The following is a 22,764-nucleotide window of genomic DNA, read 5'->3' on the forward strand; positions in this document are numbered from 1 at the left end:
CCGAGACGTGGTCCTCTTTCTGTGTCCTTCGCTGTGAATCAAGCTGTCTCTTGAATAGTTCAGACATCTCGGATTATTTTTCTCTTTTTTTTCGATACGGCTCGAAGCTGTATTATTAAAATATCGAAAATATCAGACATTGTATTTTTCAACTCGAGAGATATAATTATTTCGTCGGATGAAATTTCGTAACGAGCTCTTCTCGTCACCTCTTAGCTGTAACAGGCTTTACCGAGAATGAATGTGTCCATAGGGGGGTGAAATTTAATTTTGATAAAGGAGGCTTATAAGCACGATGTCGAGGATCGTTCAGGTCGCAACGTTAAAAGATACGTAGGGCTGTTACTTGTCCAAGAATATGGAATCCAAGGGCCACGATAAGATTCGCCGGATATTACCTCACGTCTCGCTCGTATATTTCTTATCGTCTCTACAGAATACCTTGCGAATCCTCAATTACCCTTATAAGAAGGTTTACCGGTCCATATGCGATCATTCGTTCCTTGTTACAAAATTACATGTACCTACCTATATAATCTATACCCTTTGCTCGACAACTTAATAATAGTCATATTTTTTATAGTGGGTATATAAAATATTGTTATTACTATAACTGAATGTAACGTCGGATTTGAAATAGGAGGAGGTACATAGGTATAGTTGAAGTGTAAAATGAAAGTACCTAAATCTTTGCAAATCCTTTAAAAATCATAAAGTTGAATATCCTACAAGATGAAACGTTCAACGTTCGTCTGAAACTTATCTCTTGGGTCTCGAAATCCGACGCTTTATATTACTCGCTCTCTACATGTTACATCTCCCTCGACGAATTAACGAGCAGCAGAAATGTTAGAATTGAACTACGTAGAATAGCTTCTTTCTTCCAACAGTAGATTTCAGAAGGGAATTAGTGCTCGAGTAAAACCATTCCATCGTAATAGGAAGTGTTTAATTCACGCTGTTATATAATTTTATTTTATCGAGAAAGGAAGTATGTCTCGTTAAACGTTCCATCAAATATCTGTTTGGTTTAGGAAATTGAAATCGTTTTAGAAATGTCGAGGAAGGAAATCCTTGATTTCCTTAGTTCTCGTGGTTTGTCACGTTTAGTAGATTTTCCTGAATGACTTTCTGTTCACCGATGAAAGAGAGAGGAAGAGATACAGGTATCGTTTACTATACGAAGCCTTCTACGGTCCATAAATCCGCTTTGCTCGAGGCTTTCGTAAACGCTGAAATATCGTCCACGGAAAGGAAAAGTAACAGCAGGATTTGCTAAACAGACCCTTCGACGAGGATCACTTTTATCATGGATACTCTGTTTGTTCAGCCATGCATTGTAGCGATCCTTCCTCCATTATAAATCATTTGAACGTGTCTTACGGATTATGCTATCCCTTTTTTTTTGCTCCAAAGAAAAATGAACGATCTTTTGAGAATTAAAGAGTAACGAGGGAAAATGAAAATGCTCGTCGATCTGGAAACCACGTGTAATAAAAGCGACGATAAAATGGCGACATGATCGTTCAAAATTCCATTTTCTTTCTTTCTCTTTCTCTTTCTCTCCCAGGAAACCTTTGCTACATTAGTTACGTTGGGTGGAAAATTGAAAAATGAAACGATTCAAAATGGTCTCCCATTTGCTACCATGTTAGACAATGCGTTAGCGAACGAGTTCAAGGACTTTGAATATTCTGATCGATATTTGTTTCAATTTTCTGGCGAGAACGGGACGATTATTCCCGTTGAATGGTCTTCGAATCGTCTCGCATTCAGAGTTGATCGCGCGTGGAAGCCTAAGGCTGCTTTCACACCAACGATGAATGGAATTTAATCATCCTTACTGACCGTTTTCCAATGAAATTGTCAGAATCCAGATGGAAATTAAAATTTTCTCTTCAGGATTATCTGCTTTTCGTTTTGAGTTTTCATTCGAAGAAAGACTGTTTCTTTTCTTTATTGTCATTACAGTAGGTCTTATTCTCTGATATAAAAAGTCATCGATGGTTTCGTGTGAACGTAGCTTAAAGGTGCTTTTATCTTCGACGAAACGCTTTCGATGGCACGAACCAAGTTCTCATCAGGGAAGTTGAACGTCGCGTTAAAAAGGTTCGAAAGGTAAACAGAAAAGAGGAGAATTGTTGCGACACCCGACTGAGTCGATTCTAGAGTAAAAATTGACGGAATTATCGAAGCGAAAAGTGGAGCCGAGTCCTATAGGTAAAAGAAAATCTCATTAGATCGGTGCTCGTTCCTGTAAAAGCTTATACAACACACTTGACACGCTTTGAAAAATTTCTCTTTAACCTGCTTTCCATCATTTTCAACCATCATGCTTTGAATGGTTAGCGTTGAAAGGATCATATATGTAAATTAAAATTCTTTTTATTTGGTCCATAATTGAAAAATCCTTTGGGTTTTTAATCCTTTTGTACATCTTTGAAAAGAAATTTTTCAAAAAGGCGATGAATCTCGTTTCGGCTTTTTTTTCCCCCGATGAATAACACGCCTGTTGCGAGCTGGAAACCGGAATAGGCATTAACTTTGTTTGATGTGATTGTTGCAGGACCTGATGACGAAGAGCAAGCAGAGAAATTGGCGGCGTTTGCTAGCCGGTGGCTTGGTCGTTGCCGTCGTCCTCGGCTTGGTCGTCGCAGCGGCGATTCTTCTAACCGGAAGCCCGAGAACGCCAAGCGCACCTGGTATTTTCCTTGAAGAATGGCTCGCAGGCTCGTTATCTCCAAAGAGCTTCAACGGCACGTGGATCAGCGGTAAATATCTTATATTTCTTCCGGCTACGTAGAGCCCTCTTTGCTCTGAGTGGCTTCGTTCTATGAAAAATTGCTCGCTATCAGAACTGTGGAGAGCTTGTTTTCAACTGCTCGAGAATCGAGTAGTTTGCGATATAGAAAATTTAATGTTTAAACAGGAATACAAACCCCATACATATTCTCAAAGTTCAATGATGCTTAATCAATCGGTGATCGATTAAAATTGCAATTCGACAAACAGATTTGCAAACTAGGATCAATAGCTGTTGTATTTGGTAGTTTATCCAGGTGTAAAGTATCAACTTCCTCGTGTCCTGGTCTAGCGTAGGGGTAGTGGTGAACGATCTGGGGAGGGTAGGTGGAGAAGGGGTAAAGATACAACTGCGAAATCCCGATTAATCGGTGAAATCTTTATTGCGGTTGTCCGACGCAGCAGTTTGCAATCGAGGGAATTTGACGTAGGCAGTAATTAGAGAGAGCGAGCGAGGGATCATGGATCTGGGCGGGAGTCGTCCCTTGCTGGGAGAGGCTCAGGCTATTGCCGCAAATTGAGGGTTTCGATGCCGGCTGTATCTAGCGTACACGTTTCCCTGTGTACCGGATGGCACAACGTTAATTTCCCTTTGCTTATACGAGCTATCGATTTGCGCCATTACGTATGGCAAACATCATTTTCAACAATCATTGAATTACGCCTTGATGAGTGGACGGTCACGTAGCAGAATTAATTTCGTCCTTGTTTTTCCTTTGATTCCCGCGTAGCTGAACATCAGCGACAACGATAACTATGACAATCGATGCGAACGATGTCGAGAAGCGAGCTTTTTCAGATAGGAAGGAAAATTTCCCGTGGAATTTTATTGTTTCTTCACGAAGGAACGGAATTTTCTAAGGGACAAAGACGAAACTTACCACACGGTTTTCAACGGAAATGAAATATTCTTCGGGGAAATAATGGCCGCGATCTATGCTACGGATAAAAATTCTATAGATTCGAGACGTGCACCGTTCTGGTTACGATTGACCCAGCCAATGTCTTTAGATGGTTAGCTACTACGAACATAATTCGACGAGGGGATCGTTCGGAACAGAGAGAAGAGAGAAAAATATCTCGAGCTGATACTTAACTTTCAAGAAGTAGTCTCTACTCTCTAAAATGATCAGCCTTTCTTTGGCCAATAGCTGACAGGCTCAGTGCCTTGTCATGATTGCCTCTCGAGCCTCGGGCAATTTGCCAGAAGTTACTCTCTGTCTTACTGTCGTCTCCTTCTCAACCAGAAAATTTTCTCTTCAGAACGATTCGTATCACTTGTTACGTGGTCGCATGTGGACCACTTGAACTGCATCTCTCTAGGGTTGCAGCAATCCTTGCAGATCCATTACGATACGATAAACATCGAGTAATAGTTTCCCATTTGCGAATTCCACCGCCTTTTATATATCTATTTCTTTGGCGTTTACGCGATTCGACTGTTTCTCAAAGTATTTTCATTAGAGCTACCTTTAAGCCTGTGTTTCGTGCGGCACGATTGCCATGCCGTGTAAAACGCTTGGAAATTGATGTGCTCTCGTATATACATAGCCAGAGCATACAATCTTCGTTGAATTCAAAGCGAAAACTTTCAAGTTCGTAACACGGCCACGCCGAATTAATTCAGCGAACAGAATCTTTGTTCCGCGGTGAAAGTGAAGTTTCTCAGGGACCGAACGGTTCGAACGTTCGCACAATGCTTCCGACAATGTCTATAAATGCTCGAGTGTCAAACTCGACCGAAGAATTTCCATTTACGAGCCCGCGGGCCGTCGCGACGAGAGCGGAGCTAATTCAAAGATAAATCATCGGGATCGATCGATAATATGAAAAATTTCATCACCAAAATGCTCAGATTGTATCTTTGCTTTAGCGGATAACAAAACTTCAAAGTCTTTTCGAAAATTTTGAAATTCTTCTCCGAAATTCATTCGTTCTCACTGGTTTTTGCAAGGGTATAAAATTTTAACACGTAACGATGGTAACCCATTAGGAACGATGTTGCTTGAATTACCGTCGATGAAAATATAACGACGGGATAATAGAGAGAGCAGTACATAATAAAGTTTTTACCGAAATGTGCTTTTTAAATTGCCTCGGAGAGCTATCGCTCGAACGGAGTAGCCAGTTTTTAAAATTAATTACACCGACATATAGAATTTCACCCACGATGCATCAGCATTATACCCGCCCTGTCCTGTTGTACACCAGATTATCAGTTAATTAAGGATTCAGAAGGCTTTGACGTCAACTTGTACACTGCGCGAACTCTTTGATTTTTAGCGTTAATAATTAAATTTGTTTATTCCTGCGAACAATCTATTTTCCATCATCTCGCAGCATCCGCTTATCGCCAAAAGCTGCCGAAACGTCTTTGTCGAGTTTGATTAAAGCTCTTGGGTATTAAGTGTCTACAACAACGTTGAAACGAAAAGAGAAGGGACATTAACCGAAGTTAATTCTTTCTTCCTTCACGAGTAAAATCGTTTAAGAGTGCAGGCTTATCGTTGAGGAAATTCATTAACTGTTCGTTCTCAGCTCTTTCTCTTTCTGCGAGGTTTACCAGTTGATCGATTACACTTTAATTTTTGACGGATTTAAAGTAAGCTTTTTATATTTCAGTTTTTTGATTTCGATGTTGCGTGTTAGATATGACCGTGTTCTCTGTGCCAGTGAAAGTGTGAAAACGATCTCGTAACACAAATATTGAAGGGGTTAACATTTACAATTACTGCCACCTAACACATGGGTGTTCAAACACACTGAGATTAATTGCAAACGTAATGTTCTATGCAAAGGGTGGCGCCCATAAAATCAACTTCTAAACGCGAAATACAAATTGACGGTGTTGATTGGTAATCATTTACTTTTTTGTATGTTGAAAAATTGTCGAGTGTCGTTGAAAAATAAAATTGACTCTCTGAAAGGATGAAAAGGAAAGAAAGAGGGAAAGGAAAGCATATGTTAGCTGCATTATTCTATTATTTCCGTCACGTGCGCGCGTGCAATCTCGCAAACACGTACGAACAGGTTGAAAGCTTCACGAGTAAGCTGAACAATTTTTACTCGGCAGGATTTTCCGAGTGACCCAGATATCAGAAATTAAAGGGAGCGAAACGCTTCGGGCGAACAATGCGTCTGACTACGGTCGCTTCTCTGTCGCTTACACATTCTTTGTGACCGCGTTCATTCCATTAAACCATCAAATTTTAATAGATTAAAAGAACTAACAGAATACACTTCGCGGGAAGAAACACAGGGGTAAGAAAAATGAACTTTGTAAGTGTTTCTCCTTAAAACCGCTTGCAATTCAGTTAATGGAACAGCTGTATGTTAATTTCAAACTTTACTATCCAATTTCATTCTACTCTCAATAGCAGGCTGCAATTCCTTTTCCTATTTCCAAATTAATTTCAACTCAAATGAAGTATACTATAAAGGGTAGAATTCTGTAGGTGAAAAAATTCTCTCGTCCAAGTAGTATGTTCTTTTATTAAGCTCGACAATGGAGCTTATTACCGTACATTTTTATTTCCTTAAATATTAATTATATTCACCGACAGCGTTGTCCTTTTGCATTATCCGAGAGCCAAGCTCATTCCAGGTCGAATATCTCACGATCCATCGCGTTCGAGGCTGCATTTTTTCTCCAGGACTCTCCTCTAATATCTGACAGACGAACGCATATTCACCAGGACACGCATTCCTTTCCGAAAGCTCATTTTCCCTAGATTATCGTCCTCTGGTTCGACCTCGTTTTTTCTATGGCCTCTACGAAAATCTTTGCGCAATAATTTTGACCCGTGAAATTTCGCTCTCCAACCGTGAATCGTTTCTTTCCTTTTGTTCAACCGGGAATCGTCGAGTGCTCGCTTGCAAACGAATGTAAATACGAAAGGAGAACGTTGTTGCTGTTTCGCGCGGAAACGTTCTGACCGCACACTTTTCCATCCTCTATTTTTAACCGCTTGCCAGCTTTTTATTTATCTCCTGGCGAGGTTCGTTGATTCAGAAAGGACGGCGAAAAGAGGCAGAAATAATAACTCGGGAAAATTGTGTTTCAACCTTCTCGTTATAATTTTCTTTTTTTTCGCATTCGTCCCTTCAACGATTATCGGGGTATTAGGCGGTGAAAGTAAAGTATAAAACAGTAGGGTAGTTGAAGAAGACTTTACCGAGGCTCATTGGTGTCGAAGAAAGGGAAAGAAGGGAAGGAAGGCGGCGAATACTAAAGAGAAAAGGGACATAAGTTAAGCGAAGAACTGGCCAAAGTTTCCTGGTGCCGGATACGCAAAAACGTAAAACACAAGGAAGTTCGTAAACAGCTCGAAAGCAGTTTGCGAACTGTTCGTCATAGAGTGCGCTAGGCAGCCCTCGGCCCGTGCAAAGAAGAGGACATTTGCGAGCAATTGCTTTGATCTTATCGCGCGGCTGAAGCAGTCGTAAAAACGGTGCTAGGGAATACATATATACTAGAGATGGAAGGCAAGTTGTTTGGAAGCTGTTCGTTCGTGAAACTAGCCTGAGATTTCTCTTACCGAAAATCAAATTACATGGCGTTCAGATGTTTTCCATTAGCCTCGATATAAATCAGTACATAGCGATTTCGCGATGATTAACCAACACGCGTGCAATTGACACGTACAGGGTGAATTCGTCTTTGGTTGCTTCACGGTTTATCCAGCGAACTCGAATAGAGTCACCTCAATTTTGCAAGGGGGATGAAAAAGGGGGGTTGGTCGGGGTAGTCGACGGTGGCTGCGGTTCAGCCTAGCGTGAAACTCTCATCAACCACCATAATTACCGCCATAGAGTATACCTTTCTGGTTCTCTTCCATCCGTACATCGTTGCTTGCTGCAATCAACTCGTCTCCGACTGCTGTTCTTCTTTCCTCGCTCTGTTTCCGTCATCTCGAGTACCGTATATCCGCGTTTTCATCTTCGTCTTCAACTTGCGACCTAGAAGCTTTTTTACCATACGACCAAGAACATGTTACGCGAGGGGGGGAAAAAGCGACAGGAATGGACTCGTGCTCGTTCATTTTTGAAAGAACCTTTGCTAGCAGACTTCGCGAAATCGATTGGCATTAATTTCCTGCTCGTTCTCCCCGTAATTGCACCCACTGTGCCGTTTCTTTCGCTCTCTCACACACACACACACACACGAACCACGTACACGTGGAAAGCGAGATGTGTTTTCTCTGTTCGTTTGATCGCGAAAGATGGCTCGATTCGTCAGACCGTTTTTCATTGTTAACCGAATTTCCAGCGACGGTGAATTTGTTCTCTTTTCCCTTTTTCTTTTAATTACGAAAAATAGAACGTGGGAAGTTTGTTTGATGAATTTAAGGGAATTTTTATGCTGCTCCACCTCGTTTTAACCCCTTTACGGTCGCGTTCTTTTCTCGCAGAATTATTTATTCGTAGGATTTATAATTTAAGCATATTACTATTACTGAAAATTTAATTACCCTTCTCGGTAGTAATTCGAACGAACCATTTAATTGTTGCATATTTAACGTCGTGTTATTAGAAATTTATGATTGGGGAACATATTATGGGTAGAGGATAAGCTTGCATCTTTTAAGCGACCTGTAACATTGATTCATAATCGTGTTCACCCATTCGCGATGCAATCGTGCGATAGCTGAGCTGGTAATTAAGTAAACATCAGGCGATTCCTATTGCCAACCAATCGGACGTTACTGTCAGATTAAGGGATAATCCTACAATTAATCTGTATCGATCGAATGCGGTAAATACTTGCCGCTGGTCAATCTGAACGCTTTACGGAACATGCTGATCTAGAACGATTAATTTCTACCACACGCATCACCATAAATAAGTGGAATCATTCGTATATCCATAGCGAATTCTTGAGCAAAGGATTGGAAATCCAAATTGGAAATATCTTATTGTATTAATTTCATTGGCAAGCCGCGACTTGTTCTGTCGCGATTCGTTTGCCAGTGTATTACGGTGGAACCGTGACAAAAGCTATTCATCGAACAAGATTCAGGGAAGCAGAAGCTAGGGAGAAGTCTATATAACAGGTGTGAAACAGAAGGAAATCACGGAAGCAGCGAGTTCGAAGCTCTGTCAAAAGTGAAATCGTCGTCGCTTTCTGTGCGATCCCCTTCAGTCGGTGTCGTTAATTAAGACGCGATAGAAAGATGACGACGAGAAGAACTAGGGAGGGCTTGAACAGTAGCGAGCACAAGTGAACATAGTATACACAGATAGAGTGAGAGAAAGAGAAAGAGAAAGTAAAAACCAGGGCAGAGGAATAAGTTTCCAGTTGGTAATTGGAAAGCCGTAGCACGGATAACTCTTCTTTCAGAGCCGTCGGCGCGAAAAGTACCGAAGAAATTCGAACAAAACTGTATCATTCCAGCCAGGGCGCGCATAATGGGCGTTGATTAAATCCGCTTCTAGCCCGGGACACTCACTCTCGGATTAAAATAGCGTGGAGCTTTTCTTTTTTCCCCTTTTTCTTTTCTATCCCCTCCATACTTTTTCCTCTCCCGTTTCTTCCACTGTGTTACCTCTCGCTTCGAAACTTCTCCCTCGAACGATCTTCCGCTCCGCTTTTCCGACTGCCACCCTCTCTTGTGCCTAACGGGATCTCTAATTTCTTGCACTTGCCGCTTTTGTTTCTTCTCCCCCCCGAATTTCTTTAACGAGAGGAACAACTTCTTGGCGAAGAAATTTTATCTTCGAAAAGTTTCATCATCTCGTTAGATATTTCACGATCAAAGAATCGATTGATTGTTCCTCTAGGAAAATCCTCTATCTTGTAATTGTTTCAGTATTTTTGTTTGAAATAATGGATGCTCTGTTCGTCGTGAAAGGCGTTAAAAGGAACGTCGAGCAAAGGTGTTTGTAAGTGGTCGGATGAGAAGCGTAACGAGGTCTCGATAATTGAAAATTCCTTCGTCGAATGGGATCGGATGTGTAATAAAATGGTTTCGTTTAACTTTGCCCGTGATCAAAGGAACACTTCCGTTCGGTTCGTTCTGTTGGAATGGAACAAAGGAAATAGGCTTAATTAATGACGATACAGTGCCGATTACGATCGATCAAAGGAATCAGGGTGATCGAACAAACACTTGGATATATCTGGTGAACGGTCAAAGAAAAAATTGTTTTTAAAAGAATTATTACTCGTTTCATTTAACATTGTATAATTTCTACTTGATAAGATAACATTGGCGGATAAAGAAGGGATTTTTCAAATGTTTTTTCACGGCCGATCGCGAGATATTAAAGATTAACGGGATGATTTAATGGTCGTGTGGAAGCTTGGGAATTTCGCGTAGCCTGGCAATTACCCTTCCAACCTTCGATAAAAATTGTTATCGCCCATAAGCCGTGGAGGCCTTAAAATCCTATATAATCTTCGCGGATGATAAAGTGGCTCCATAAGTGGCGTAATTGGCCGGTCGAGTTTTAAGGCACGTCTTGGGAGCAGGTTTCGATAGTAGTTTCACTATAGCTTGTTTCTCGAGGGATGAAATATGGTTCGGTTACGGTTACGACACGGTACCGACCTTTCCCTTTCTATCCTTCCTGATGGAACTTTGCTGCTCCATTCTCTTCTTTCTTTTCTTTCTTCATGAAATTTCTGAAATTCTATCGTCGCGATATCTGCGGAGGACATTTTTCTTCACGCGTTGACGGTCACCGTGAAAACTAAGTCGAATACTAACTAAATTGAGAAGTGAAATTATTATTTTACAAACGGCAACAGCTTATTCAGGAGGAATTTATTTAATTTGCATGTAACATATTGTTATGCCACGACTTCGCCCACTTGGTTGATCCAACTTTTCGGCGCGGAAAAACAAGAGGGAAACGAGGAAAGAGATTCATTGGAATTCCGCGCGTGCTGTAGGAATAAATCTTGCCGAACGTGAAAATTTATTCACCCTACTCTTTCCGGAATTAATAACCATATTCGTAACACGCAGCTCCCGCCGCGACGGGTTATAGGATCGGGGGAGGCGAATGTACGAATATTGCCCCCATAGATTTAACGACCGCGGAGAAACCGTATGTCTACCGATTGATATTCTCTTTTTCTTTATTTCACGTATTTTCAAGCAATTTTTTTCGAGAAATTTTATACAGAAATATATGAGTTACCGTAAGTTGGCAAGTGTTGAGCGCTAGTTTTTCACGTGCGTTAACTTCTTCCTCGACGACGGAACGTTCCCTTAATCCCAAGCCTGTTATCAGAACCGTTACCTTAAGCGTCTTCTTCCGTTTACAACACGTCGTTGAGAGTTTCTTATAAAAGCATGCACACGCAGCAACGACCGTGAGATCGTAGCTCTCTGTAAACGGCGTTGTACGGTATAAACGTTTACCCCCATAAGCTGGACTCATACCACTTCTCCGTCTTTTGCTTGGTAAGCTTCATTTCGGGTTACAGCGATTGCATGCACATCATCCTTTAAAAGAAACAAGCCGTTCGTTTGAAGTTGAAATCCTCTGGAAAATATTTCCATGAAACTTTCAAACGAACACCCTGCAACCAAACACCCCCGTACACGCGCGTTTAATTAATTTCCTTTCATTTCCTATTTCGTTTACTCCACCCTTTTCGCTTTTTTTTTTATTTTTTTTTTTTTTCATCGATCAATTGCTCGTGCTATCAATTCCGTTGCAAAAGCGGAACTCGCAATTTTTCACAGTATCCTGCCAGCATCGGTTGTCGATTTTCCTAACGAATCGCGCTAAAAAAAAAATTGCCCTAATGATTGATGCATTTTTTCCTTCTTGTCGGATGCAAGAAACGAGCGCTAACACGAAGGTCGCACCGTTATTAAATTTTCATTCGCAATCTTCCTCGTTAAAATAGACGAAGCGACACGGCACACACCGATTCACAGCAAGTGTGTTATTAATATTGAAAGGAAGTTTGCGAATTTTGCTCTCTCGAGATTCACGGATTTACCTGAGAGACTGGAAAATAATTTCGTTCTTACTTTTGGGTGTTTCAATTTGCTATCGCAAATTGGCAGTCGTTTGTATTTCGTTTCATTAATAAATTATTATCGCTGTAATCCACGTAACGGTCAACCTGCTAATTAGTTTAACTAGAGAAACAGGATCGATCCGCAATGGAAGGTCGGTTTTGTATGGGAATTGAGAAACAATCAGGACATAATTCATCGACGGGTATATTTACAAGAAAATTAAACCATGGAAAAAAACGGTGGTTCACTTGAGTGTAATTATTCCTGTGTGGTGTGCACTTTATAAACTACTCCGTGTGCTTGCGTTATTCCCGTACGAACGAACTCGATTAATACGCGACGTTGTCAGGGAAAAGGTGTACAGGTCATTTCACAATAGTTGTGATTCGAGTAATTGGCAATGGTAAATTAAGCTAATATACATAAGTTGATTTAAATTAATTCATTATTCCTTATTCATTAATTATTCAGACCAATTATTCATTGTATTAATTTCTCTCGTGCCGTGTTTCATTTTGGAATTGGGTATGGACCTTTGGTAATTGTTATATAGTGATTACAAAGGTCAATAACTCATTAAAACGTTTTATTTTATTAAAAATTCATTTTCACATTGCGTTGGTTTTTTTTAATCAGACGTTTAAGGGATAGCTACGTGTTTTGCGACAGCTTGTATAGGCAGAGGGTAGAGATAAAAGCATGGATTCGAAAGGGGTGGAAGCAGCATATAGCTATAAGCACTCTGACGCGATGACGCAAATTAGAAGCTAACATGGCTATCGGTATGTCAGCGTTTTTTGAACACGATGTCGCTATTATGCTGTGCACGGTCTTGGAGCTTCGTTAAAATCGGGTTTGTTGCCGGAGTGCCGGGCACGGTTCTCGACAAAAATATTGGTGACTCAGTTAAAGTTGCTCGAGTTACAGGAGAAAAAAATGTTGCCGCTCACCGGCCATCGCTGCTAGCAGTCAATGTGTTAATTAAACTGCGTACTTTTAACTAACTCCATCACAGTTTTAACAAAATTTTACCCTCGAGTCTCGCCGAGTCGGCTGTGTACACCTACCTTGGTGTTTATTTTAAAACTGCTGGTACCCAGCTGGTAGTTGCGATAATTCATATAATATCATTTGACGAATTAATGGAAATTTTAATCCCCGAGGAATTGAAAATTCAATAGAATTTTCTTCTACACTACAGGTATCAATCTGAAAGGTTCGATTCGACGTCTAACCCAGGACCAACCCTATTAATCCGTATAATCCGAATTGCTACCTCTAATTAACCGGAATTGACGAAGTTTTGCCGCAAACGAAATCAAACCGCAATAATCCGTACCCTCCTTTAACCGTTAACCACCTCTGTCCCTAATTAGCCGGGATTAACAAGATTTCGTTGTGGCCCGTGGGTCTAACGCGTAGCTGCACCTGTAACCGGGTATCCGGCCTCTCGAGCCTCGATATCGAGGGAATAAACCCGTCGAATGACAACGATTGCCTCCGGACATTTTTCCTCGTAGCATCCTTCTATATAAAACTATGAGACGAGACTTGGACGGAATGCCAGAGCTTTTTAATATCCGGCATCACTTCAAAACAGATGAATCAACCACAACGGTGACGCGCAACCACCCACAGTCTGCTTCCAATAACGATTGACGTATGTCATTTCCAGCTTCCGATAGATAGTAGAAGTTGTCTAATATATTCACGACGATAGGTATTTGAAAAATGTTGCTACACATTACTTGATTGGACTTGTAGCGCTTTGAACGCTGTCCCAGTAGTAATATCGGCGTATGGTCAGACACCGGGTAATATAGATTAATCAACACTTTGACGCTTGCTCCTATCTATCCATAATTTTAATATTCAACTTTTTACGCTATATTCTTTATTTCCATCTATTTTATCTGATGTTAATTGCAATCTGAAAATTAGTAATTTTGCAATGTCACTAAATGAAGCTCCAAGACATAATCTTATCAATAATCTCCATTAGTACCTCTATCATTTAGCTTTGAAAAGAAAATCCCAAATAATCTCCCTTTATATTGGTGACTTTTTCTGCACTAATTTTTCCCCAATTCAATTGAATTCAGTTCAATTCAAATCAATACTCAGTCGCTCTAATTAAAGAGTATCAATATACATCGTTCCATCGTAAACCGATGAAAGGTAACTTGGTTTCACACTCTCTATTGTTCTTATTCATCATTGTGTTTTTTTTTTTTCTCGCGATAAAAGCTCGTCGCGTTGCGAACGGCTCGTAAAGGGAAATACACGTGTTATGCTCTCTGTTTCAGGAAACGAGATACTGTATCGCGATGAAACGGGAAATCTCTTGATCTATGATGTCGCAGCAAGAAAGCCGAGAAAAATTCTCGACTCTAATAACAATGTGAGTACAACAACGTTGAAATCGCTTGTCTACCTTGCTTCGTTTTGTAACAGAGAGTTGACGGGATAGAATCATTCAATCACGAAGTATGATTTCAACCAAGTTTCCTTGGATTTTCAGGCGTTGATGTCCAGTTTTGATCATCAGATTTCCGCCGATCGGAAGTATCTCCTCCTGGCCACTGATTACCAGAAGGTAAGTCACAACGAAATCACAATTTCTATTATGTTTCACGTGTTGTCATAACAATAATCGATTAGATTTCGCGAGTAAAATCGTTTGTATAAAAATTAGTCGGGGATAGAAATGAAAATTTCGGCGTTATTAGGTCGATCCAGGAACTGCGAATAAATTTCCTCAGTGGACCGACCACGGAATTACCCAGTGTGATAGGCTTCGATCAATACTCGCAGCTGCTGGCCATTTACGTTTAGCACACGTGTGCTATCTTTAATTATTTCAACGATTGGTATACTTCACGGGTGAAATCTACCCGCTAACTGTGTAATAAATGCCGTAGATCCGTTGCGCTATAGTTCAACAGAAATATATAGAAATTTTCCATTTATTTTTTATTGCATTAATCATGGTACATCCTGTATAAATGCAATTCTCAAAAGACATAGGGTTCTGCTATTGAAATCGATGAACTCACCTCGAGCCTTTCATTCTCCAAGTTTTCCACGGTTCAGTGAAACTAAGGATTCCGTTTTTCAAAGTTTACCTCTATATCGAATGAAACAGAACACTCGCTTTTCCAAAGTTTCTCTTCGTTAACTCGAACCTGGAGCTCTCTTCATTTTTCGAGTCCTCCACCTTTTATTAACAAGTAGTTGTTGAAGCTTCCTTCCCTTTTTCGTTAATTCAAATCTCTTGATTAATTTTAAAAGTATTGCTTTGTAGATCAAAGGAATTTTCTTTTCTTTATTCGTCAGAAAGTTGTTGGTATTCAAAATCCTTTTACAAATGAAAATCTTATGAATGAAAATAAAAAGCTCTGAGCTAGGACGATATTGTAGGACAGTTGTTTTATCATCCTTGAAGCCCGCATTTGCATTTAAATGAATTGAACCACTCGCAGCAAGAATCAGCAGCATCTTTTTTTTTTTTTTTAAACGAGAAGGGTGGATTATTTGACTGTCTTGGCTAGGAAACCGCTGACTTTCGTGTTTTCCTGCTTTGTGAAAATAATATTCACAAAAAGGCATGTATGAAAATAGCCGAGGAATAATATAGAAATTAAATAAATTGCCATCCGCTTTGGAAGGGTGAGAACAGCCATAGAAGTTGCTACTGTAAACTGTATTGCGGTAAAAAAGTTGAGCTGAGCAACATGCATGTTTTTCAGTTAGAAATTCAATGGGCTTTCCTGTTATATCAACCCCGGTATTAAATTGCAACCCTTTTTGTTATAATATAAACAAAAACAGAGCAATTCATCAAAAAACTCATGCATTGTTTACAAACAAGTATTTTTAAAGTGTATATCATAACAATTTTTTATTATCAAAAATGAAAAGGTAAATATTCTGTTGGTATTTCATGTTGGGCAACCTCTGTTGTTCTTTTCCTTTTGTATTCGAGAGAATAATGAATGAGTTATTATTTTTCATTTACATGCACATACAATATACCTTCTTTTTTTCCCCTGAAAATGGAGAAATCGGATTTATATCGGCAATTCGTCAATTTCGGTGTCGTGTAATTTGCGACGTTCGACGTGGTTCCCCAATTACGCGAAAGTAAAAACCAATTTTCCGGTGTTTTCACGCGAACACGGATTATCAAGTTTCGAAATTATATCGAGGCTAAAAGTTGGGAGCGTATCGCGTGGCAAATATACGCGTAGTAGAAGCACTTTTGCCCGAGTAGATTTTGAGAGCATATCGAACGTATCGATGGCCTAGTTTAGACAGTAATAAGCGAGAAAAAGTGATAAAAATTATGGGATCGAAACTTTTTTTCCAGCTACACGCTAGTCTAGAAAAAGAAACGTAGAATTTTATTCGGATTTAACGAAAATATCATATTTATTTAAAGAAAAATACTGTTTTGACATTACCGTGTTACGTTTAGACGTCGACCGTCTGATTTCGTATTCAAATTCCAAATCCAATAGGTGTCTTTCAGAATCACATTGCGTTACGCGAGCCGCCCTTCTTTTTCAACATTCTGTCGGTGACTCGTTTTCTCGTTGGAACCCGCTCTTCTTTTCCTATTTCCTTGCATTGCGCTTCTCTCAGCACGGTTTCGCTACATTTGTACTGTAGGGGTTGCTTGAAACACCCCTCCCGTACAACTGACTGCCCCATGGCGCGTGTTACGCCAACGAACCGCGTCCCATCTTGTTACCGCTGCACGTGAAATCCTGAGTTATGTATGTCCAACCTGGTCAGCTGTTGGATTTCCGAACAGAGGATACATGCTCCGCTGTTCATGGTCCTTAACCCGTTTCACTCTAGAAGAGTTCAATACCAAACGCCATAACACAATAATTATTCGTTGACAGAAGCACACTGATCATTTTCCCATCAATCTATACACGTTGCTCGTATAAAGAGAAAGCTTTAGAACAACACCGTTGTAGATAACAATAAGCTCGAAAGCTTAGCGAGTTTCACCGTGTTATCGCCATAGAGAAACGCTGACTAATGTTACCGTACTGTACCAGAAATATGCATTGTATTTCGAATATAATTGCTTCGAGCGAGAACACGCGTTGATCCCGGACAACCGGGAGAGTAACAGATAAAATCTCGCAAAGGGTTTTGTACACTTTGGACGGCGTCAACGGAAACACGGTAAACGAGACGCGATCTACAGGGGGAATGAGAAACAGGGAAATTTTAGATACCCGTAAAATGACACTAGTAATTCGAGATAAGAAAAATGGGAGAAATAGATAAGTGGAAAGCGTAACGGAGGGAGAAGGAGGAGGTAGGGATACAGTAGCTGTAATTTATGCAATTGGGGCGAGCAGCTTGCAAAGGTGGTGGTAGCGATGGTGGTGGTGGTGGTCGATTATGCGTAGTGCTGAATGGCGAGGAGGAATCGAGGAAGCTGAGCAGAGGGGTTGGTAGGCTACGTAGGCGATATGCACGTCAGGTATTATATGGTATTTAGGCATGCGTATGTTGACCCCCAGGCGACCCTCGTTGGAATTATGTTGGAACACGTGGTTCCAAGAATATCGTGCGTACGGCCAGCTTTGACTACCAGATACCTGCTGTCTATGTTATGCATTAATGGGAATCTAGAGCAGATGCCAGCGAACGAGGTCATCTTTGCGTTTGCATGTTAATCGGTGGGATTTCGGAATTTCACAGCTTGCCTTAGTCAACCGAGCTTCCGTTTCAATATGTGCTTAGACTTTTGAATTTCAATTTATTTCCAATAATCCAACTGTTGAGTGCAAAGTGTTTAAACCCATAGCTAAATTAACAAAGTCATCAGCGTTTGCAATTACTAGCGAAACTAGCCCATTTGAGAATTGTTGGAAAGGGGTGAGATTAGACGTCGAACTGCTCCGAGTCAAAGTTCCGAAATCGAATCCTCTCGTTTCCCAGGCGGCTGCTTTAATCCATTAAGCGATCTGGGTCATCGACCGGTTCTTTCTAAGCCTAATACTCGAAACGATTAATAACAATTGTATCGAGATGGCAACGAGGAGAGAGAGAGAGAGGGCAGTATGAATATTATACTAGCTAGAAAGTGTTATTCTCTTCTTATTGCCGAGAGAACTCGCCGCGTATAACGAGTCGCCTTCGGGCATACTGCTTCTCTCAACTATACGGAACAGTTAATGTTCAACGAAAGTGACTTTTTCTATTTTCTTTTTCTTTTCTTTTTTTTTTACACCGACCATGCTCAAAGAACGGCTTTTTCTCTTCATTCGCTCCTCGTTACCAACCCTTTCACCTATAATAGACTTTTATTCCCTCTTCAAATGGCACGCGAATATTGTTCGCCAGAGGTTTGAAATTTTCTGACTTATAATATTACTAATTTTGTGGAAATAAATTGAGGCGCATAAGTATTTTCATAATATCGTTCTCAATTGGTTCGTTACATTATTTTGCAAAAGTTTTTTGTGCATCGAACCAAACCAAAGAAGAGCCCTTCCGGTTTTTCGTTTAATTTATTCATACATTCTTTGTAGATAAATGTTTCATTAAAATTTACGAGAATAAACTTTCCTCCATAATTTACAAGAGAAAACGTAAACATAGAGCCACGGGCTATTTGCAAACTGAATATTCATCCATAACAATGACTTGTTAGATGTTTGAAGCGTTCTGACGAACCATCAGAAAAAATATTTTAATATTCAAATATGAAAGGGAACAGGGAAAAAGGTTCGATTAAATATTGAAGGCAATTGCGTTAGACTAGGTCGGTATTTTTTCCTTAAATCAAGAATATCCTTTTCTTCATATTTTGGCATTAAAATGGAACACCGAAGTTCCAAGCGCGGTTGGGCGTGGTATTACCAGCTCGTAATTAATCATTCTGATTAATACCGTTTCGCGCAGTAATTAATGCATGTAATTAACGACAAATGTTATTATTATCGTCGAGTTAGTTGGAGGGGAAAAAATTTGCAAACGAGGAGGAGTATTCGTTGACTGATTGAAAATAATCTCGTAAGAAGAAGGGAAAACAAAAACTGACGGTAATCCTGCGAGGAAGGAAAATCCCTGATTTAGTATAAAAGAGTAAACGCAACCTGGCTGAGAGAAATAATACTAATTGGAACGAGGGACGATACACAATGGACGTCTAATGAATTTCCGGTTGCCAGTGTACACGCGTAGGCAAGTTTGCTGATTATTGGAATTTTCCATGAGTGTGTTAGAGGGTGAGAAAGAGAGAAACATAGAACGAGGTCGAGAGAGCGAACGAACAGGGAGGGCAGGTGAAAAAGAAAAACTACGAAAAAGAGAATATTGCTGTGCCACCATCCGGTCCTTGCATCATTAGAGGATGCTGCCACGTTTGTACGATAGCATGTCACGTTGCTCATCGCATAATGTGTACCTTTCTGACTGGAGTTTTATCTATCGATGTGCACCGTGCGCGTTTAATGAAGTCACACGGTTCTGTTCAAAAATTCAAAGTAGAAAATCGGTCTCGCCGCCATCTCGGCTCGTTAACGAACAACTTTTCTTCCATATTTTTTTATCTATCTACACTTGATTTCCATGCTCTTCCACCTCCTTTACTTGTAGGTATAGGAAATTATCAATCGATCCATATCATACGAATAATAACACGGTAACGTTGTGGATTTTCAAATTTTTCGATATCATTCTAGTACGACTGTACCTTTTATTTCGTTTGCAAACGATTTTCCACTCATTCCCACACCTGGCGCCTCTTTTCTTTGTTAAGTGTTGTTAGCGTAAGGGTGGTAAAGACGTTGCCACTCGGAAAGGTAATTGGATGAATTGTTGCAGACAAAGCGATGACACTTTACCAAGGAATGCGATTAAGATTTTCTCATAGCCGGTGAAAAAGTCTTGTTTACTTTCCCATCTGTCTTTCTCTCCCGCTGAGTTTACTTTGAGACAGGTTGCTTACGCAGGCTGCGCCAAGAAAAACTGTCGCATTAATTCGGCCGACGCGAAGGGCTGGCTCATTAATTAATCATCACGTTTGCGGGACGTTGAATGCGAAATGGCCTTGCAGAGATTGAAAACGCGCAGTTGCTCTCTCGCACGCCGTAACAATGAACCATGGGGGGAAACGGTTGGCCGATTAAATTACCATGGAAAGCCCTTTGACAACGGCCACAAAGAACAACGAACTTATGCGAGCTTGTACAACGGCTTCGTGTCGAGAAGCCTCTAACGCGTTGATTGCTGTACCGGGCTAACTAACGCTACACATTTCAATACAGGTTGTCTCAAAGGATGCTACAAGTAAAATGACAACAAGATCTGTTGTAGTGGTTGCATCGATTTTGAGTCGAGGAATATGTACTCGAACGACTGAACCAGTATCCATCCACTTTATTTCTTCTTTTACTCGCTGCTCCTCTTCTGATATTGGAATTATTCGATCTTGGTTATTTATGATCCGTTGCTTTTGCCTTGTGTTACCGATTTTCAATAATCGGATGCTGGTGAATTATGTATGGGGACCGATGAGATTTCGTATAATGTCAGACGTGCTTTGATTTCGCTTCGTGCTTACATTGTTACGTGCTCGAGATCCTCTTCGTTTGTTATGCAATAAAATAGAGAATAGGTGAATTGAAAAACAAAAATTATAAACTGGACTCTCTATTGAAATTTTTCTATCAAAATATAGAGACTGCGTATTTCGAGATAAACTGCACTTTAAGCAAGACTCGAGCTGTAACCGTGGATGGTAAAAGGAGCCGCTAAAAGGAAAGTTTATGGAATTAAAGAAGTTGTTCCGCGGTGGTTGGCCTCCCTTCAAGTAATCGAAAGGATTAAAGTTGGAAGCAGCAAAGGTTACCGATCCTCAAAGTTTTTGCTTTTATTCACGATTAACGGTAAATCACTGGTCGAATCGAACGCGAACACGCTTCAACCAACAGGATCAAAACTATCCTGGCTAACTCACTGGGTATACCTCTCTTTGAAGTTTGTAATCGTTGAACCAAGGGTACATATTTCAATGCCAGCTACACGCGAACGAACGAGCGTTTCAAGATTGCTTATCTTAATTATAAGACCGCTGACACGGTCCTGAAATTTATTTGCCACTGGCAACGAGTTAGATTGATGACTCTTTTATTGTTCAATTTCCACGATTTCTTGCCTACGTTTCGCCTTCTAATTTCGAAACTACTGAAACCTCTGAAACGTGTAAAATATACTTTGCAGTTATACTTGGTTTTCGTGCTGCTCATTTCGCTAACAATCGGATCAAGTTCTTTTCATTCATTAAATATTCATTAAATTTCGCAGCTTTATATTTTTTGCATCAGCTGCTTTCATCGTCAACATCAAAAGTTTCCCAACTATTTAAACGACTAATTTGTATAATAGCATGTTGAGAAGATTACTTATGATGTTTCTTTGAACAGAAAAATATTGGAATTAATTTGCATGGTGAAAATAAACGGAGGAGGAGGAGGAGGAGGAGGAAGGGGTTGGTCGATAGTTTTGCGGGAGGTGGACACACGTGTCGTTGGTCGACAGGTGCGAGGAACGTTTGAAAAATTGCCGATGATTCCGGGGCCACAGCACACCGTCGAAGCGAAGAAATTAATCCGGGACTTAAACGTACGTCACACGTCCCGTGGCCAATTTTCATGATGCATTGCCGGTAGCAACGCGTATATTGCCAACCCCTTCGCTTCCGAAGGTTTCCGCTTGTTTCGATCGGAGGATATTGACCCGAACCAAGAGATTTTTGCCCCTCTACGCGGCTGGTAATTAGCCACGCCATAGATCTTCCTTTGGAAACGTACCTGTATATCCTACCGATGTATATCCTCATTTCGAATGTAAAAAAGGGATATACCTTTTCGACGTGTTTGTACGAAACCAATACGTTGTTTGTTAGCTTTGCCATTACTTTGATATTAGATTACTCGCTTACCAATGAATATTTGCATCGTGATAAAGTACTTATCCAAGATAATTCATCATGCGAGTAATTAGTTCGCATCGTAGATTAGGTAGACTAGGAGGCAAGAGACAAGTTTGATTAATTCCAATGTATAAAGGATCGTTTCACGCCGAGTAGAATCGGTCGAACGTTCCTTGTAAAGTTCGTTTAACTTCCTTGAAACGTTTTTGCGACCAGGTCTTCAGTTTCGCCAAGTTGTCGTTCTAGTTTACGCGAAGTACATAGACAGGCAGTCGGGAAATTTGTTGACGAAAAAGCAGTGAATCTCTGGCAGGAAGCCTCAGTCAGTCAACTTCGAGGACAAGCTCGTGCTTACGCGAGCCAAGTTACGCTTCATGTGGACAAAGTTATACTCGTTTTCGCGATTCTGATTCTCGCAAGAAACATTGGAACAAGGAAACGGCTTGAAATTCTCTCGTTTCACTGTCGATTCTCCGCTGCTCTTTCTCGCAGTTAATTCGCAAACGAGCACGCGATGAACACCCAACTCTGAACACGTTATTACTCTCTCCTCCCTTTTATGTCCCGAATTTTCTGTGCTGGCAAAAATGAATATTAAAGTTACCTTACCATCTGTTTTCACTCGTACCGTAGAGTTTCCTGGCTAATGGAAAAATTTGGGAAAGTTTTTCACTTGCCACTTTGAATTATCCTAAGGGTGAGTTACCCTGCTGCGCACGAACGCGACGCATTAATTAATGGTACAAACTGCTAACGAACATAGTTATTAGTTGGCAGGCAATCAGGAAACTCTGCAAATCACTGTTCTAGAGTAGAGCATTCGATCTATTTGCGGTGTTGTGGATCGATTCGATTCTGCTCGTCGATCTCAAGAGGCTTCTTCGATTATTCGGCGACGGTGTTTCCGCTTCGAGTAGTAATTCCCTCTTTGTACTACGATTAGAGATTAACAATAGAAACCGCGGTAACGAGCGTACTTCGTCCCTTGTGGAAGGGATTAAGATGTGCTCGGCA

The 22,764-nt window shown here is 40.5% G+C and overlaps 1 protein-coding gene across 6 annotated transcripts in view; it reads left to right on the top strand.

The window, feature by feature from the left end:
* The window catches only part of LOC117605036 (venom dipeptidyl peptidase 4), a 110,579-nt gene that overhangs the window by 12,684 nt on the left and 75,131 nt on the right, over positions 1-22,764 (top strand). For 5 of the 6 annotated variants that reach the window (XM_034325817.2, XM_034325815.2, XM_034325818.2 and 2 more), the window contains 3 exons: positions 2,567-2,771; positions 14,090-14,184; positions 14,305-14,379. In XM_034325817.2, coding sequence (XP_034181708.1) covers positions 2,567-2,771; positions 14,090-14,184; positions 14,305-14,379 — 375 coding nt within the window. The remainder of the gene's footprint in view (positions 1-2,566; positions 2,772-14,089; positions 14,185-14,304; positions 14,380-22,764) is intronic. The other variant, XM_034325819.2, reaches the window with a different exon arrangement.

The sequence above is a fragment of the Osmia lignaria genome, chromosome 5, assembly GCF_051020975.1.
Source record: "Osmia lignaria lignaria isolate PbOS001 chromosome 5, iyOsmLign1, whole genome shotgun sequence".
Taxonomy (NCBI): Eukaryota; Metazoa; Arthropoda; class Insecta; order Hymenoptera; family Megachilidae; genus Osmia; species Osmia lignaria.